The following is a 17,077-nucleotide window of genomic DNA, read 5'->3' as shown; positions in this document are numbered from 1 at the left end:
TTTTCTTGCATTCCAACTGCCAGGGTGATGTAATGGAGTAAAAAGTACCATGTTCCCTCTGAATTAGCATTAGCCGTTAGCTTACCTTACAAATGTAAATGTAGCCCGAGTTAAACATCCCTCCCACCTTCTGTTGACTGAACTGTGATAACATTTTACCTTCTGTTGACACTTTAAATCGACCTGTCGGCGCCTCGTCGGTCGCTAGAGGGAGAAAATCCCCGTGTGTTGTTGTTGTTCCGCGGCGGAAGTGGGAAGTAGGAAGAGCCGTACAGCTGTGTGCTCCGCGGCTAGCAGAGAAGCTAACAAGCTAACCTCAGGCTCAACGGTGAAAAACACCAGGAGCCGTTGACTCAACAAGACTCCTCCACGGCTGCTCTGAGACGCTCGATCTAACATGGGGAAAGGTGGCGGTACATTTGAGAGGCTACTGGGTGAGTTGTCAGCACATTCGTCAGGTCGGTTGTTTCATCGGCCAACTAAGAGTCAAAGTGCGATGTTTTTCCAGCGTATTGTTTTGACAGACGCTGGGGCTGTGGCTCTCTCGGGCCAGCTAGCTAATGTTAGCCTGCTACCAATTTCGCTGCTATTGTTCGGAGGCCCAGAGAGGCTCACTTAGATTTAGCAAACCCAGTAACTAAACCAACGAATATCGGCCTGTTTGCCCTTTAATTTTTCGTCACTGTCTTTTCAAAGCTACGTTAGGTTATCCTTGTGTTATGTCTGTGGTGTTAGCTCAGCTAAACCAGGTTGTTGATGACTTGAGGTCCACATCAGCCTCACAGACGGTAAAACATCAACGTTAGCTTGTTAACATTGATCATGTATGTGCAAAGCTAACTGATCTGTTCGATACGTGACTTTTATTGTTGTCTCAAGTTGGGTTTTTTTAGGTCTACAACAGGTTGATTAGGTGGGTTAACTGCCACACGGCTAACATTATAACTAGCTAACTATCTGTAAATCATCACAGGTGACAAAGGTGACACAAGATGGCTAATTAGTGTATCTCACCTGTGAGCTAACCCAGGAAATAAAGCAACTTTCTCTTGGCATGTAGTTAGTTAAACTGGTTTCATGAGTCATGTTGAAAATATAAAAGTTAATTTATGTTTTAAACCACTAACTTGAGTTTCAGTTGACATTAAGGGGACAGATAAACCTTTTGGGGGCCCCAAGGGTTAAAAAAAAATCTGTTTGAACCCTTTCAAACCCCAACTAAGAAACCCCTGTACTGTATTTTTTTGTGCGATTGTTGTGTGGTGTTGTAATTTGAACCATAGAGATTTAGAAATACACAGTGTGCCCAAGGACACTATCCTCTTACATAATAAAGTTCCCTAAAACTGGATGTCGACACAAGGCCACAAAAGTGTAACCACTGTAAACTCTTTGTGTCGGTTCATATTGTGCGATCGCTGCACATACTTCCATATTCCTCAATTTACAATTAGTTGATTATTATCACAAACTAATATACTATCAATCTCAGGCCATTGGGGTAAACCTAAGATTAAATAAAACAATATTCTGGGAATAAATACACATGCACGATCCTTTGTTTTATAAAGATCTACTAAGTGGATTATAATAAACCTAAGAGGAAACAGGAGAAAGTTGCCATGATACAGAAAATAAAATATATAAATAAAGATAATTTCAGGTCAAACTTGTATTTGTGTCTTCATGAAAAGACCTGGATGTTGTCAGTTATCGCTGCCACATAATTATATTCTTATATGATGGTTATCACTGTATAATCATTCTCACTGTGCATTAAATATTACCTGCCTTCAGAGAGATTGACAAGATACAGCCCACCTATTTATTAGAAATGCAATTCAAATTAACAGCATACCATATGAAAGCCTCAAAAATGATCATATAGTCGATTCAACGCCTCCCAAAAAACCCCCCAAAAAACTGTATATGTAACTTAATGTGATATGTTGCATATAGATGGCGGAAATGCTTTCCATAAAACAGATCTATAACTGTAGCGAGGAGAGGAGGAGGCCTATGATGAAGCAGATATTTTGTGGTAGACATTAACAGACAATATGTGTGTTAAAGCTTTAAACATCTGTCCTAATTGCAGATAAAGCCACCAGTCAGCTGCTGCTGGAGACTGACTGGGAATCCATCCTGCAGATCTGTGATCTCATCCGACAAGGAGACGCTCAGTGAGTGATTCTGCCCACTTCCTTCTGATTTATGTTATGTAATTTATATCCCGAGCGATTTAAATTGAAAATAGCTCTGTTTAAGCGTGTGCTGTTCAGACTTGATTTGTTCTATTGAGCAACATTTGTTTGTGTCCTTGCAGAGCTAAATATGCCATTGGGGCCATCAAGAAGAAGCTGAATGACAAAAACCCACATGTGGCCCTTTATGCACTGGAGGTAATTAACTGGAAACTGTTTTATCACCCCTTTTTTTTTTGTTTGTTTGGAGAAGGCTGCTTTGGTAAAATGTGTGTAACATTATGGCCTCATCCTTCAGGTCCTGGAGTCAGTGGTGAAGAACTGTGGCCAGACGGTCCACGATGAGGTGGCGAGTAAACAAACGATGGAGGAACTGAAGGATTTACTCAAGGTGAACTTTGTTCCGTTCATATTCTGAACTCCATAAACCTGCTCTCCTGAGTTTTGACCTCAGCTTAAGTAATACTCTCCTTTCAGTGTGAAGCTTAATTTGCGGATGAAGGTGGAGAAATTGCAGCATTTATACATTTTGGTTCAGGGCTGCAGCTCCAGTTTATGTTTATGATCAAATGGTCTCTTTTAATCTGCTCAGTGTTTAGCCTATGACACATCCAACAATAGTGCAAACTGCAATGAGAACTGCAACCCAAACTTATGTTACAAATATACAATGATATAAAAGAAAGCTGTTTAAGCTATCCATGTAGGGTAATGTGGAACTATTTTCTCTCCATCATACTACACAGTATCACTGCGCAGAGGGAAGGTTGCATCTAGGCAGAGGAGGATTGATATTAATGTTTACATCTTCTGTTGTCAGGAGCAGGAACCGCTCGTCCATGAGTGGGTGTGTGTTTCTTTCTGTGCAGTGATACAGCTGGCAGGTCGAAATCACTGCAACCCACAACAAAAACATCTAGATGTATAAATAGAACTTCAGAAAAGAGGAAAACTTTTTGTTGTTCATCCGAAGGTGAACTGTCCCTTTCAAGATCTTAAATGCAGCAAATACCTTGTGGTTATGTTGACAAAATATCTGAATTAATGTCACCAAATGTCACATTTTGATGATTGTTTAGCCTCAAATCTTGTGGAAGTGGTTTGTATTCATCCCCTGCGGGCCTCCAACAAAATATCATGTAAAGAAGCAGTGAAAAATGTGGACAGTGTTTTCACCTTCTGTCACTCAGACAAGGTGATCTGTCTGACTATTTTGGCACAAAGTCTTATCACCTCTCCCCGCCTCTTTCTCACCACGTAGCTGCTCACTGCAGTCAGGCAGCTGGTTGAATGAGCTAGCAATATATGATTGGCTCTCACGGTGTCATGTGACACAAGCTCTGCCAGCCCATGCTGGTCACCACTTCCTGATGATGTCATAACCTTGTGACAGGAGGGTTTTTTTTCAGGCCAAAGAACGGGACTTCCCACCTCAGTTCATGTTGTCAAACACAGTGTGGTTTGATGCAGTTTGTATTTGAAAAGCTCAGTCATACAAGTGTTTGTGATAACAGGAGTTTAGTGTATAAGCACAAGAGGGACTGAAAGCTGTAAGGACAGATATTTTACCCTCTGTGGTTCTTTTACCACCAGAAGCAGACAGAACCAAACGTCAGAAACAAGATCCTTTACCTGATCCAGGCCTGGGCTCACGCTTTCCGCAACGAACCCAAATATAAGGTGGTTCAAGACACCTATCAGATCATGAAAGTGGAAGGTAAGAAGACACAGAGGCTGGATTTTACTTTATTATGTTCTTTCTTGAAAGGATCTCTGAAAGTTTAATTACCAAGACAAATGTTTTGTAACCCTGTCTCTGCTAGCATTAGATTTAATAAAAACACACCAACATTTGTATGTTTTGTCCTTAATTCAGACATTTACTTTTATTGTTAATGTGTCACATTTCATGTGTAACGGGATTGTTTTTCTTTCATTTTCTTTTAGGTCATGTGTTCCCTGAGTTTAAGGAGAGTGATGCAATGTTTGCAGCTGAGAGGGTGAGATATTTTCCTTGTTTTCCTTCATTCACTGAAGCAGAGTTGGGTTTATAAAGCAGATGATTTATATTTAGCAGAGAGGATGTGGTTTAGTTGCTCCAACATAACTGTGTTAACATGTGATGTTTGTCTGCTCCGTCCAGGCTCCAGACTGGGTTGATGCTGAGGAGTGCCACCGGTGCAGAGTCCAGTTTGGAGTGATGACCAGAAAGGTAGGCTGCACTTTCTCGAAACTAGGGCAGCTGGAGATTTTATGGTTTCCTTCATTCATTCACAGCAGTGTGTGTGTGTGGAGTGTATGTTTTTTACAGCGCATGTGCGGAAGTTGACCTCGATTCGTCTTCTTCTTTTCTTTTCCAGCACCATTGTCGAGCCTGTGGCCAGATTTTCTGTGGGAAGTGTTCGTCTAAGTACTCGACCATTCCCAAGTTTGGCATAGAGAAGGAAGTGCGTGTGTGCGAGCCGTGCTTCGAGCTGCTTAACAAGTGAGTCCCCTGACCCGAACCGCCAGATTGAGTGTGAAGTATGACGGCTGTGGGATAGTGTGTCTAAATTTGTCTCCATCTTTGTCGAGAACTACTTTATCAGCTGTGATGTGACGCTGGCATTGTAGATTAATCTCTTGCTCAAGTTCTGCTGTACAGTTTGTCGTCTAACATAAGTATGGATGGGTTTTTAAGAAGGTGGGGGGAAAGATCGATTCAACGATGCATCGCTGTTCTCTCATGAAAGATTATGGCTGCACATTCTTTACAGCTGTAAAGGACGTAAACATTTGCACCATTTTATACTTTTGGGCTGCTTCATAAGTTTTAGTGAGGATGGCTGAGTGAGCAAAGATAACAGGAAGTCAATCCTTGGCTTTATTTTATTCATGAATGATTACAAAGCTGTTGTGTTTCAAAAGTAGCAAGTAATCACACAGTGGAGTCAGAATTAAGACATTTTGTAGTGTGAAGCATTGATAATTGTTTTATTATGGAATCGTAACTCTCTGAATCAGTCTCGGTCTTTTATTAAACAACACATTGTGCACTCTAAATGATCCAAGCATATGTTGACTCTGAGCAACGCTGCTTAATTGAACTACATTTGGTCTATAAATTGTTTTATGCAACATTAAACATTTAGACGTCGTATTGACTCAGACTGACGGTGAAGCTCGGCGTGACTGTGTTTGTTTTGATGCTGATCCAAATTTGAATGTAGATCTAACCTGTGATAACATTTTATATGATTTGATTAACAAATGTAGAAGTTGTTTCAGCTATTAGAGACGTACAGCTGAGCAGTACAGCTATTACGTTGGTATTGTGACAGGAGACGTAACATCGTCTTCGATTTTGGATATCTTTATATCAGGATATCATCAGTGTTGTCTTTTCCTGGTTTTAAAGGATACGTTACAGTAATGTCATTTTCTGAACGTACCAGACGTGTTTAAACACTTTACTTCACCCACTTAGTTATTATATCCATATTACTGATGATACATCTTTATCAAAAATGTCTGACGGTTATGGGTTTGTACTGTTATTGAGGTATTTGGTAAAAAATGATGTGAAGTTAGATTTTGTCCTTGAACAGATGTATTCACTGTTGCATGTTCTCCTCTGATTTAAAAGACTGTCTGTCCTCCCTGATCCCTTTTCCTCACCAGCCACCCCTCCCTGTCTCCTCCCCTCAGGAAAGCTGAAGGTAAAGCTCCTGCTTCAGGCCCCGCCGAGCTGCCTCCGGAGTACCTGACCAGCCCGCTGTCCCAACAGTCACAGGTAAGCATTGACAAACAATTAATGGAAATGTATTTGTTGTAGTGGAGTCAAACTGGTCACAGTTTAAATAAATTTCTTAAAGACGAAAGGTGATAGTTCACCAACCCATTCTCACCAGATGCCCCCAAAGAGAGACGAGGCAGCGCTGCAAGAGGAGGAGGAGCTTCAGCTGGCCATCGCTCTGTCTCAAAGCGAGGCCGAGGAGAAGGAGAGGATGGTGAGTCGCACTGCTGACATTTCACTCTATCTTCATCTAAACTGCCTGTTTACAGAGACAAACTGACCCATACCTGTGTGTATACTGTCTGTTACAGAGACATAAGAACTCCTACTCAATGTATCCCAAAGCTGATCCCACTCCGGTGACTTCCTCAGCACCACCTGTCAGCACCCTCTACACCTCCCCTGTGGCAAGTCTGAATTATTTACACAACCAAACATAATAAAAACAAGATCCTAAGGTCAACTTATTTTATACCAAGTAGATGAAATATGCTTTTTTTAATTTACTCTCTTCAGAACTCCTCTGCTCCATCAGCTGAAGATGTCGACCCTGAGGTACACATGGCATCCTTCTCCTCTCCTACACCAGCATTAAGCTAGACTAATAAAAATCTGACATTATACTTGTGATACTCATGGTTCTTTGTCATATTCTTCCAGCTGGCTCGTTACCTGAACAGAACATACTGGGAGAAGAAGCAGGAAGAGGCTCGCAAGAGTCCCACCCCCTCCGCCCCTGCTCCAGTGCCAATGGCTGAGCCTCTTCCTGCGATCACTCAGCCTGTAGAAACTCACGTCCCGGTTCAGCCAGTCAACATTGTGGAGGTATGTTGAAAAATTAGTGTTGAGAGAAGACGTTGGTAGTAGTTTTTTTTTTTTTTTTTTTCAGTATGGGTAGACCACAAATGACGTTCTGTGCTTTGCTTCCCTCTCATATCCACCTCCAGCAGCAATACCAGAACGGGGAGTCAGAGGAGAACCACGAACAGTTCCTGAAGGCTCTACAGAATGCCGTCACCACCTTCCTCAACCGTGTGAAGAGCAACCACATGCGTGGGCGCAGCATCACCAACGACAGCGCCGTGCTCTCACTCTTCCAGTCCATCAACAACATGCATCCACAGCTGCTGGACATCCTCAACCAGCTAGATGAGAAGCGATGTGAGTGTTGAGGCTGGCAAATGTCAAGAAAATGCCAGTGACAAATGTTAAAACTCCATGACAACACCAGCTTTGTGTGCTGGCAACTGGGCTGATCACATCATGTCATTTATGTTGTCGGCAGTGTACTACGAGGGGCTGCAGGACAAACTGGCTCAGGTCCGAGATGCTCGGGCGGCCCTCAACGCCCTCCGGGATGAACACAGAGAGAAGCTGCGTCGTGCTGCAGAGGAAGCAGAGAGACAGAGGCAGATCCAGCTGGCACAAAAACTGGAGATCATGAGGCAGAAGAAGCAGGTCATAAAGCAAGGCATTCTTTTTACACTGTAATAACAAAGTCATCGATACACAATTCATCGCCATGCTCACAAGCGCTTGTCTTTGAACTGCAGGAGTACCTGGAGATGCAAAGACAGCTGGCCATCCAGCGCCTCCAGGAGCAGGAGAAGGAGAGGCAGATGCGTCTGGAGCAGCAGAAGCACACGATCCAGATGAGAGCCCAAATGCCTGCTTTCTCTCTGCCCTACGCCCAGGTGCACATCCACATATATCACCTGCTGTCTAAACTAAGTCCAATGTGGATGTTTGGCCATTGAAATAAAATGGACGGCTAATGTGTGAATGTGCTGTCATGCAGATGCAGTCTTTGCCGCCCAATGTGGCAGGAGGGGTGGTGTACCAGCCCGGAGCTCCACCCAGCTACCCGGGCACCTTCAGCCCCGCTGGTTCTGTGGAGGGTTCACCTATGCACAACATCTATATGAACCAGCCTGGGCAGTCGGCACCACCACAGTACCAAGCCATGCCCGGTCCTGCCACAGGTGAGGAGGTCAACAAGAAGACACGTGGAGAGAATTAAATACTTTTTGATGTTTGACTTTCTGGAAACGTTTGACGCGAAAATGGAAAACTTTAATTTTTTTTTTTGTGCCCTCTCTTCTTTCAGATCCAAATATGCACAATGCGTACATGTACCAACCTGCAGGCACCAATGGGCAGCCTGCTCCGCCTCCTGGTCAGGCTCCACCCACTACTAGTCCACCCTACTCCAACTATCAACCTACACCCACACAGGGCTACCAGGTCTGACTGACTCCCTCATCATTTTCTAATCCCTACAAACTAATGAACTACTAGCAAATGATTTAATGACAAATGGTTAGGGCTGCAACTAACGGCCATTTTCTGTCACTTAATCTGCTGATTATTATCCAGATTAATCGATTATTTTGGTCAGTAAAATGTCAGAAAATAAAAAAAAAATAGTTGATCAAAGCTCAAGATGACGCCCTCAATTGTCTCATCTACAACCCAAAGATACTCAATTTACTATAATAGAGGAGTAAAGAAAGCACAATGTCATCACTGAAGAAGCTGGAATTCGAGAATTTTGAGAATTTTTTCGTCATAAAAACAAATCTATTAACCAATGCAGTTCTACAAATAATGATCCCACTAACTGTTGTTTTTGTTCTGTGCAGAATGTGGCCTCTCAGGCCCAGAGTATGCCCCCCATGTCCCAGCCTGCCCCCACTAACGGTATGGGTTACATGGGCTACCAGCCGTACGGCATGCAGAATATGATTTCGGCATTGCCAGGACAGGACCCCAGTATGCCCCAACAACAGCCCTACATGCCAGGCCAGCAGCCCATGTACCAACAGGTCAACTGCTTCTTCGTCTTCCTTTGCTACCAGTTGTTAGCACTAGCTTGTTTATTGGTATCATTACTATTATTATTATTATTATTTTGAACTGTGTTCCTCTCTTGATAGGTGGCTCCTCCTGGTGGTCAGCAGCAGCAGCAGCAGCAGCAGCAGCAGGCCCCTCAGGCTGTGCCCGGCAGCGCAGAGGCACAGCTCATCTCCTTCGACTGAGAGCCCACATGCTGCAGCGTCTGACACACTACACCCTCTCTCTCTCTCCTCCTTTTTGGTCTCCCCCTCCTCCCACCCCCACACTCTCTGGACTCTGAGGACACCCTCTGGAAACACACACAAACACCTCCCACCTCGCTGTGATGTTGTGGCAATGTAAAATATTGTGATGATGTTGCAGAACTGTCGCTCTCTCTGCCTCTCCCCCTCACTGAAGAACAGGGATGATGCTGCAAGAGAGCACCATAACCCACACCCTCCTCATCTTCCTCCTCCTCCTCCTCCTGCTGCTCCTCCTCCTCCTTCCTCTCCCTCTTTCCAGCTGATATGTATGTAGTATTTCCTTATTAAATGAATAACTGAAGCTCAGAAATAGTCAGTGGTATTAAAGTTACAAATGAATAAGAACATATAATGATTGAGGAGAAAAAAAAAGACAAGACATAACCATCCTTTGTCTCTTATTTTTCTAAAGCAAAATTTGCATGTTAAATTCAGATTATTTTCCTTAAACGGAAGTGAATTATTGCAACCTGTCATCTGTACGTGCTGGTGCTGTTAAAGAAGTGGTGGGTGTCTGGGGACAAAGTTTAGTCAGAGGCCTGAAATAAACTCCCAACAACTCACATCTCCGTCAGGTTCACATCCTGCCGTTCCAGCTGTAGTTTTCAGTTCCATCCCCTCTCACGCACACACAAACGAGGGCGTCTTGTTTTGGCTGTTATTTGTTGTGCACTGCTCGGAGTATAGTGTGTCTTTAAATGTAGTTTCTTACATGATGAAGCACATCGCAGGGATTGTACGTTGTGGGAGTGAGTGTTGGGAAACTAGCAGGGTGGTTTTTAAAGTCCTCACTTAATATACTTTTATAGTTTAAATCATTGGAATTACAGAACTAGTAACCATGAAAAATACCTACTAAAGCAGTACAACAACTCTAATAGCATCCTGCATTTCTTTTATTACGATGATTGTGTTGCTGATCGCAAGACAGGACTGACAGAAGCATAAAACCGTAACATATAATAAACTGCAAGCAGCCTCCAGGCGTTCCACCCTGTGTGCTTTTAGTTCTGTCACATATAAAGTTATAAACATCGTGATTTCTGGGTGAGCGGGCTTTTTTTTAAAAGTGTACTTGGCTCGCCGGAAACGTTGAATTGCTTGCAGAGCGAACATGACGCGGCGCATGTATGTATCACACACCCCAATCAGTGGTTTCTGTAAACCTTCAGTTGCTCTTTGTGAACTTCTTTATTCCATCGAACTGATCTGTCTGACTTTAAAAGTAATTTTGAGATTATATTTAATAAATATCTGGTTCTTATTGTCCATTTGCTTCATCTGGTTTTCTTTCTTCTGTTAACTTCCATGTGAACCAAAAGAAAGAAACGTACAGCAAGACGACCTTTATTCACCCACATGTTATTATTCAAAGTCACATTTGTTTCAACTTTATTCTACAAGTTTAAAGGCCGTGACATGACATCGATGAGTGAAATGATCACGTGATTTAAAGGGACACATCACTAATATTACACCTAAAGTTCAGTTACTCATAAGAACTATGAAAACGGTTGTATTCTGACTTCTGTGACTGTGGAAAAGCTTTTAAATGTCTGAGAAAACAATCCTGATGATGCCAGATTCACAACACAAGAAGAGAATAAAACCAGGATGTATTCACTGCATGTGTAGTATTTAATGGGAAGTGAAATACTAAATTGCTGAAGTGCCCCTTTTTAAATGGTAACTCCACAAATGTTACACATTAATTGGGAAGTACAACTTCATATGTGGAAAAAGTAGCATATGCATTTAGGGGCTCCAGAAGCTGCATGTCGTTGGATTGACTGCATTTTTTTGTGAAGTAGGCAACATTATGGACAGTTTAAACACAAATAACCAAATCTGTCAAGTATGACCAGAGACGTCACCTTTTATATTGCACACATTCTTCTGCAGCCTACATTACCCACAATGCAACACTCCCCAAGAGCCATAAAAAGGCTAGATACGACTCCCTTTTTTTTACATAGCCAGTAATACTTCCAAAGACCTGTAAACACATTTTAAAGTTTGAAATTGGTTAACATACAACTCAACTATGGGTATACAAAAAAGTTATTTCTTCTTTTTGTACTTTGGCTTCTTTAAAGTTTCCTGAAGATGAGGCATTTGTAGTAATCTTCCATCTCAATCTGGAAAATTAAAAAAAAAACAATACAAGGTATAAAAGCTTCAGTATCTTGTAGTCATGAACAAGTCGTGACCTCGAGCTACAGCACGTCACTCACCATCCTCTCCAGACGCATCCCGTTTCCGTAGGCCAGCTGTCTCAACACGTCGATGTCTGGGAGACCCCACTCTGGATTCCTGTTTGTTAAAAATGTAATAAGTCCTTCTGAACTCTACAAGAGGAGCTACACCAGACACACTTTGTCATGTCAGCAGACAAAATATGCTCATACTCACATTTTTCGAATCTCTGCATCCAGGTTTTCATTACAACTCGGTGTGATGGTGCCATTAATAGCATACACCTGCAATGTGATTAATATTATGTCATATGTAGTTTGTTAAAGTCTATTGTGCCACTTCACAGTCACATGAGTGGATAATAAAGTTAACAGCTGTTGCTACATACCCCATGTGTTATCAAGAGGCCATTTTGCTTGAGGATCTGACCCGCTCCAGTGAAAACACCCTTAGGGAATTTATTACAAAATAAAATGATATGAAACAGGTTCTGGTATTGTTTATATCTCTAATGATGACTCACAGACAAACAGCTGTTTTCAGATAAGCAGGCCCACCTGTGCTGTTTTAAAGGAGCTGTACTGCAGCAGGTTAATGGCAACAATAACATCGCAGGAGCTGCGAGAAAGATCTGCCCATTTCTCCCACGGTTCACTGGCGTCCAGGTGGACAGGTGGCAGCACAGTCTTTGCATGGGTCGCAGCAACGTACGCCTTAATGCTGTGAAGAAGTACGCACATTTAATCCTGCAGTTTTCAGAATCAGATTCCCAGAAATAACCTGCTGCCAAACTGGAGGATGTAAAACCTGCGACGACTGCATTTGGATCACTGATAGATAGTTCTGTCTGATGCTCGCAGGACAGAAGCCTCTTTTTCTTTAAGACACAAACCTGTCCAGAGACTGCTGTGTGATGTCTGATGGCTGCCAGGTCACAAAGGGCATCTTCTGGGCAAAGCGTATGACATGCTGGCCAGTCCCAGAGCCCAGCTCCAAGGCGAACAGCTGCCTGTGGGACTGCTCCTCCAGCACGTCTTCAAGCATCACACACAGATCCTCCCAGTTCCTCTCTGCTTGAGGAGACAGCAGCATGGTCTGAAGGAGATAAGAAGAAGGACATGGTAACCCCTCATCTTGTATTTACAATCTAAACATTGATTTATTTTCCCTCTCAGGGGAGCCCTCTTACCTTCACTGGTGCTGGTTCAGTAGCATATTGGTGGAGGGTGGATGTGGTGGATGACTGTGACAGCAGATGGGTGCAGAGATTACCTGGTTAAGAGGATTCCCTCTGTGTTCCTCTCATAGTGTTCAGAACTGATGAAGTACAGGTATTGAGACCAGTTCATGCAATATGTCTGAATATTAGGCAGCAGGTATTGTCATAAAAAGGTGATAATATAAACAAAAACAACAATTACTACATTATAATATGTGGTGTGATGTTGTAAGGGAGTGAATACATAAGTGTGTTTAGAATCATGGGTGTGTACTGCCATCTTCAGGTCACAGTGACAAACTGCAACACAATATAAAATCACAGCCGCAACAGTTTTTATCACTAGTGTAGGAAGAAATATTCAGATTATTTACTTAAAAATACTCCAATACAAGTAAAAGTCCTGCTTACTTGAGCAAAAGTTAATTACATTTCATCTCATTACAATAAGAAATCTGACGCTCTCTCCTAAACTTGATGACAAATATTCCCTCCACCTGACAGAAAGCCGTGATTAACTTGTGTAATCTGAAAAGTAACTTGTAACTAAAGCTGTCACACAAATTGTACAACATGTGCCTCTGAGATGTAGTGGAGGAAAAGTTGCATAAAATGTAAATATTCAAGTGAGGAAAATTACTTCAAATCTTGTCCAGTAATTTGTTATATAATACTATATATTTTTAATTAAAGAGAATCCTTGTTAACACGTGTAGGACTTGTGTAACTATCACCAGTGTCCCTCCGTCGTATCTGTTTGTAGTTGTTCCGTGTCGCTTGTCGGCTTCCGTAGCTTTCCTAACAGTTCACAGTTTCGCGCAGTGCCTTGTGGGTAGGTCAGAAGCCGAGAGGACGCCATGTGCTTTTGATGCAGAGGGACTCCCGAGGCTGTGACAGACCTGTCTTGTAGTTTTTTTTCCCCAGAGTGACACCGGGATAAAACAGTCGTCGTGAGCATGTATTGTACCAGACACTGCCTCCGGACCGCGCTGCGGGCCGCAGCGAACACACACCGGTACGTAACGCGAGCCGAGCGGGCACCGGGCAGTCACGTAACACCGGGGGAGCGTTAACGGTGCTCCAGAGTCTGCCTGTGTGGCTGCTGCTTCAAGGGCAGACAGCCGGTGACTGCTGGTGGGCATGGTGGCTGTAAGACCCGCTGGTGTCTCTGGAGGTTGTGTGAATGCAGACAGTGAATTAAATCCGCAGTTAGAAAGATTTTAACGTCTAACGGCTGTTGTAACCGCTCAGCGGCGTTAGCTTAGCGTTAGCCTGGTCACTTTAGCTAGCAGTCACTGAACGGTTAACAGGCTGTAACTTGACAATTACCCGATTATCTCTGAATATATCATCATCGGGATACTTTGTTCTCGTTCCCAGCTCGGATTTGATGATTTAATGTGGAAGCTGTTTGACATTTCGTGTGTTTCTGACAACCAAGGTCACGCTCAGCTTCGTGCTGGGCAAGCTTGCATCCCTTGATTGTAGCTCATGTAATTAGTTACCCCTGAGACCACTGTTACAAACTGCAGGTTATATGTTAATAAATCACCAGGCTCCATCAAAATGGACTGTGTGCACATAAGATCATTCATCCCAGATTAGCTGGTCCCATCCTGGTGTATGATCACCCCCACCCACAGTTTTAAACCCCGTCCTGTGTGTCACAAGGTTAGGAGAACAGAAGGTGGAGGACTTCAACTAGAAGTCAAAGTTATCTTATATATAATCATGTATTCTGCTGATTGTTTTCTTAATTTCCTAGCAGCAAAATATCCTCACTATTGTTAGGAACATGTGATGTATATCGGAGCCTATAATTAGAGGTGAGACTATGAAATCAAAGGGCCTTTATGGGCTCAACAAGTGTAGCACTTATAAACTCCATGTTGAATAGACGGCTGTTTACATTTTGAAAAGTCAGTGTGCGATTTCTCTTTTGTTAGTGTACAGTTTCAGAAGATATCATGTGTGCAATTTGCTAAACATGTACTGAAAGGCTTCTGAGGCAAGGGGAAAAGCCTTAAATCTTTATTTTATTGCTTTGGAATATTAAATCATCTGTCTTTGCTCCCCACGTGTTGGCCTTTCTTACCCTGAGGAGTGCATTTACTACATGTTGTGTACCTCTTTTTAAAATACAGAAATGTGAAATTGCTGCATCGTTTCACCAGTTCAGTCTCCTAAACATTTAGTAAAGTATGCACAACTGGGAGTAAGAGATGCTCAGATGGTGTGCAAAGATGGATCTTCTCTGAAGCCTTGCAGAACATGTTTACGTTTGCGTTCTGACACCAGATGTGAGCTGCAGATGAATCTGTGTGTATCTGGACTCTGTGTCATGTATCCTGAGCTCTGAAGACCAGACATCCTTCATCTGATCCATTGTTATTCTCCAGGCAACAGCTGCCGCGACAGGCTCCAGCCCTGTGTGCTCTCAGACTTCTGAAGACCAGCCCGGCCACCCACTCAGATGCCATCGCCACCCCTCCATTAGACGGAGCACCCAAACAGTATTCCCCCAAAATCCAACAGCTCGTCAATGACATAGCCAGCCTCACTTTATTAGAAGTGTCGGACCTCAACGAGCTCCTCAAGGTTTGTGGGGAACTCGTGAAATTTCAAACCTGAACCGCAATCCGCCCCGTCAGATAAAGTGATCCGTCTGTGGTGTCGTGTTTTTGTGTTTTGCAGAAAACTCTGAACATTCAGGATGTTGGGATGATGCCGGTGGCTGCAGCTGCTCCTGCTCAGGTGACTCATTTTTTTATATATACAGTACAACTTTATCAGTTTCACCATTTTCTGACACATGATCTACACAGTGCATTGCTGAAAGTTTCACTCATGTCTTTTCATTTAACCAATAATTCTCTCCAACTACTCCATGATTAGCAGCTAATACTTGTAGTACAAATAGACTCACTGTTTATTTCCCTGTGTGAAACCAGGCAGCAGAAGTGGAGGAGGCACCGGTGAAGAAGGAGCAGACTCACTTCATAGTCAAACTGACAGAATTAAAGGCAGCTGAGAAAGTAAAACTCATAAAGGAAGTGAAGAACTGCATGCAAGGCTTGAATCTGGTGCAGGTGAGTGTCATTGGTGTCGAGTCCTCAGTCCTCACCTGAGGCTTTTAAAGGTGGAGCTATTGAATACCGGCACCACTAAAGAGCAATGTCTGCTGATGAGGGCTGCATTATATTGTTTCAGCATCACAATGAGCTCACATTGGAGGATGCTGAATGTCACATTAAGGCAAATTAACAGAAACATGTCTGGCTACAAGTGCTTTGCTGCTAGATACAAATAGAAAACCTACAATGTCGTCTTTTTTCTATGACCAGCCTGCAGAAAGAGTCCGTGTGATACTAGATAATAAAGTCAATATGGAGGTTACTGGATACTCAGACTTCTGGTATCGTAGAAATAAAAGATATCTGCATTTCATGCTCCACTGCTGACTAACAGTTTGTAGCAGTAATTTGTCAAGAAATGCTGCGAACCAACAGCGCAGACAAGGTGTCTAAAAGATAACACCTCTCTGACATGGTGCTATAATTCGCTTTTAAGTAAAATATCTTGATGTGTAAACAGCTTCTCTTCACAGCACAAATATACTGAACATCTAATGCACATTTTTCTAATTCCTTCACTATAGAACATGCCTTGCCTTCAAAATATCCCTAAAAATGAGTTGTTTTAAAAGCCCAAACTGTTGTAAACTTTATTTTTCTCAGTAGTGCAGACTGTTGACGTGAACATCTGCACTGAAACATGCTGTTCAAGTGCTCGTGCTGCATCACAGTTGAGAAGTTGGAAGATGTTCCACTGTTTTAATGACAGCTGACAGTCTACAAATGTCGATGATCAGATTCTAAACCATGTTGCATATTGTTTTGCCAGATGTTGTGACCTCATCATATCGTGTTTTCCTTCCTCTGTCTCTTCTTCACCAGGCTAAGAAACTAGTGGAGTCTCTCCCTCAGGAGATCCGGGCCAACGTATCCAAAGAAGAGGCGGAGAAACTGAAAGCAGCTCTGGAGGCAGCAGGCGGCACCGTGGTGTTGGAGTAGATCTGCATCCACCCGTCTACACCTTTATGCTGCTTGTGCACTTCATCGTTCATCCTGTTATTTTTTTTTCTACATGACAAAGAGGAGTTACTGGAGAATAAAGGAAACAAATGCCTTCTGACGTCCATACGGTCTCTTAACAGCGTCAGGTGGAGGTGGTCCAACTCAGACTGAACTTTCCAGGCACGCAGCCTGCACACGAGGCCGCCCCGCTGTTTCCTCTTCCGTTTGTCTGCTCATGGTTCTGTCTGATAACTCGTGTAGTGAATAAGCTACACTAACACTGGCCTGGGTGCAAAGTAAGTCAGTCGGTTGGTCAGTTGGTCATTCTCAGTGTGTGTATGTTAAACTTGTCACAGAAGGAAAGATTATGGTGTAGGGACATGGTCACCGTTCCCTACGTTAAAGAGCAACAGATACTGTATCCGGTTCAGAGGATGGCAGGGCTCCGCCCCTCGTGTTGATCATGGAGTCATTGATTATGTGATTAAAGTTGAAATATAAAGATG

The 17,077-nt window shown here is 43.0% G+C and overlaps 4 protein-coding genes across 15 annotated transcripts in view; 2 read left to right on the top strand and 2 right to left on the bottom strand.

Annotated features, from left to right (window-relative positions):
• rsad1 (radical S-adenosyl methionine domain containing 1) overlaps positions 1-294 on the bottom strand; it is an 18,831-nt gene extending 18,537 nt beyond the window's left edge. The window contains exon 1 of one of the 2 annotated variants that reach the window (XM_037087808.1): positions 160-294. The gene's annotated coding sequence lies outside the window, so the exon portion shown is untranslated. The remainder of the gene's footprint in view (positions 1-159) is intronic. The other variant, XM_037087807.1, reaches the window with a different exon arrangement.
• hgs (hepatocyte growth factor-regulated tyrosine kinase substrate) lies at positions 294-10,349 on the top strand. Of its 8 annotated transcripts, none has more exons than XM_037087800.1 (20): positions 294-434; positions 2,099-2,183; positions 2,327-2,402; positions 2,503-2,595; positions 3,804-3,921; positions 4,152-4,204; positions 4,348-4,416; positions 4,565-4,689; positions 5,865-5,976; positions 6,059-6,193; positions 6,291-6,386; positions 6,496-6,534; positions 6,640-6,804; positions 6,927-7,140; positions 7,265-7,437; positions 7,533-7,673; positions 7,778-7,961; positions 8,087-8,223; positions 8,622-8,804; positions 8,916-10,349. In XM_037087800.1, the coding sequence occupies exons 1-20, from the start codon at positions 398-400 to the stop codon at positions 9,015-9,017; spliced, it is 2,337 nt and encodes a 778-aa protein (XP_036943695.1). In that variant the 5' UTR covers positions 294-397; the 3' UTR covers positions 9,018-10,349. The 8 variants fall into 8 exon arrangements, with proteins under 8 accessions (XP_036943695.1, XP_036943693.1, XP_036943700.1 ...); XM_037087798.1 differs by having other exon boundaries at positions 3,801-3,921; XM_037087805.1 differs by having other exon boundaries at positions 3,798-3,921; positions 5,892-5,976; positions 6,095-6,193; positions 6,930-7,140.
• On the bottom strand, positions 10,138-13,363 carry zgc:103625 (methyltransferase-like 26 B). Of its 4 annotated transcripts, none has more exons than XM_037087813.1 (8): positions 13,230-13,363; positions 12,466-12,593; positions 12,169-12,371; positions 11,834-11,996; positions 11,665-11,724; positions 11,493-11,560; positions 11,315-11,393; positions 10,138-11,218 (listed from the first exon to the last, which is right to left on the bottom strand). In XM_037087813.1, exons 3-8 carry the CDS (start codon positions 12,366-12,368, stop codon positions 11,171-11,173), a joined length of 618 nt encoding a protein of 205 aa, XP_036943708.1. In that variant the 5' UTR covers positions 12,369-12,371; positions 12,466-12,593; positions 13,230-13,363; the 3' UTR covers positions 10,138-11,170. The 4 variants fall into 4 exon arrangements, with proteins under 4 accessions (XP_036943708.1, XP_036943711.1, XP_036943709.1 ...); XM_037087816.1 differs by having other exon boundaries at positions 12,466-12,519; positions 13,230-13,313; XM_037087814.1 differs by having other exon boundaries at positions 13,136-13,266.
• On the top strand, positions 13,301-17,077 carry mrpl12 (mitochondrial ribosomal protein L12). The gene is made up of 5 exons (XM_037087817.1): positions 13,301-13,510; positions 14,895-15,093; positions 15,190-15,249; positions 15,447-15,584; positions 16,452-17,077. The coding sequence occupies exons 1-5, from the start codon at positions 13,452-13,454 to the stop codon at positions 16,566-16,568; spliced, it is 573 nt and encodes a 190-aa protein (XP_036943712.1). The 5' UTR covers positions 13,301-13,451; the 3' UTR covers positions 16,569-17,077.

This window comes from Acanthopagrus latus, chromosome 23, assembly GCF_904848185.1.
Source record: "Acanthopagrus latus isolate v.2019 chromosome 23, fAcaLat1.1, whole genome shotgun sequence".
In the NCBI taxonomy this organism is placed as follows: Eukaryota; Metazoa; Chordata; class Actinopteri; order Spariformes; family Sparidae; genus Acanthopagrus; species Acanthopagrus latus.
The sequence above is the reverse complement of the archived record's forward strand: the minus strand, read 5'-3'. Positions and strand labels throughout refer to the sequence as shown.

Excerpts from the sequence above, each read along its gene's own strand:
- hgs (XM_037087797.1), top strand. The coding sequence starts at position 398 with ATGGGGAAAGGTGGCGGTACATTTGAGAGGCTACTGG. Across the intron at positions 5,977-6,058 it reads CGCTGTCCCAACAGTCACAG|ACGAAAGGTGATAGTTCACC; the intron begins GTAAGCATTGAC and ends AATTTCTTAAAG. Across the intron at positions 8,224-8,621 it reads CACCCACACAGGGCTACCAG|AATGTGGCCTCTCAGGCCCA; the intron begins GTCTGACTGACT and ends TGTTCTGTGCAG.
- zgc:103625 (XM_037087813.1), bottom strand. The coding sequence starts at position 12,368 with ATGCTGCTGTCTCCTCAAGCAGAGAGGAACTGGGAGGATCTGTGTGTG. Across the intron at positions 11,725-11,833 it reads GCTCCTTTAAAACAGCACAG|GGTGTTTTCACTGGAGCGGG; the intron begins GTGGGCCTGCTT and ends AAATTCCCTAAG. Across the intron at positions 11,394-11,492 it reads GATGCAGAGATTCGAAAAAT|GAATCCAGAGTGGGGTCTCC; the intron begins GTGAGTATGAGC and ends TTTAACAAACAG.
- mrpl12 (XM_037087817.1), top strand. The coding sequence starts at position 13,452 with ATGTATTGTACCAGACACTGCCTCCGGACCGCGCTGCGGGCCGCAGCG. Across the intron at positions 15,094-15,189 it reads ACCTCAACGAGCTCCTCAAG|AAAACTCTGAACATTCAGGA; the intron begins GTTTGTGGGGAA and ends TGTGTTTTGCAG. Across the intron at positions 15,250-15,446 it reads CTGCAGCTGCTCCTGCTCAG|GCAGCAGAAGTGGAGGAGGC; the intron begins GTGACTCATTTT and ends GTGTGAAACCAG.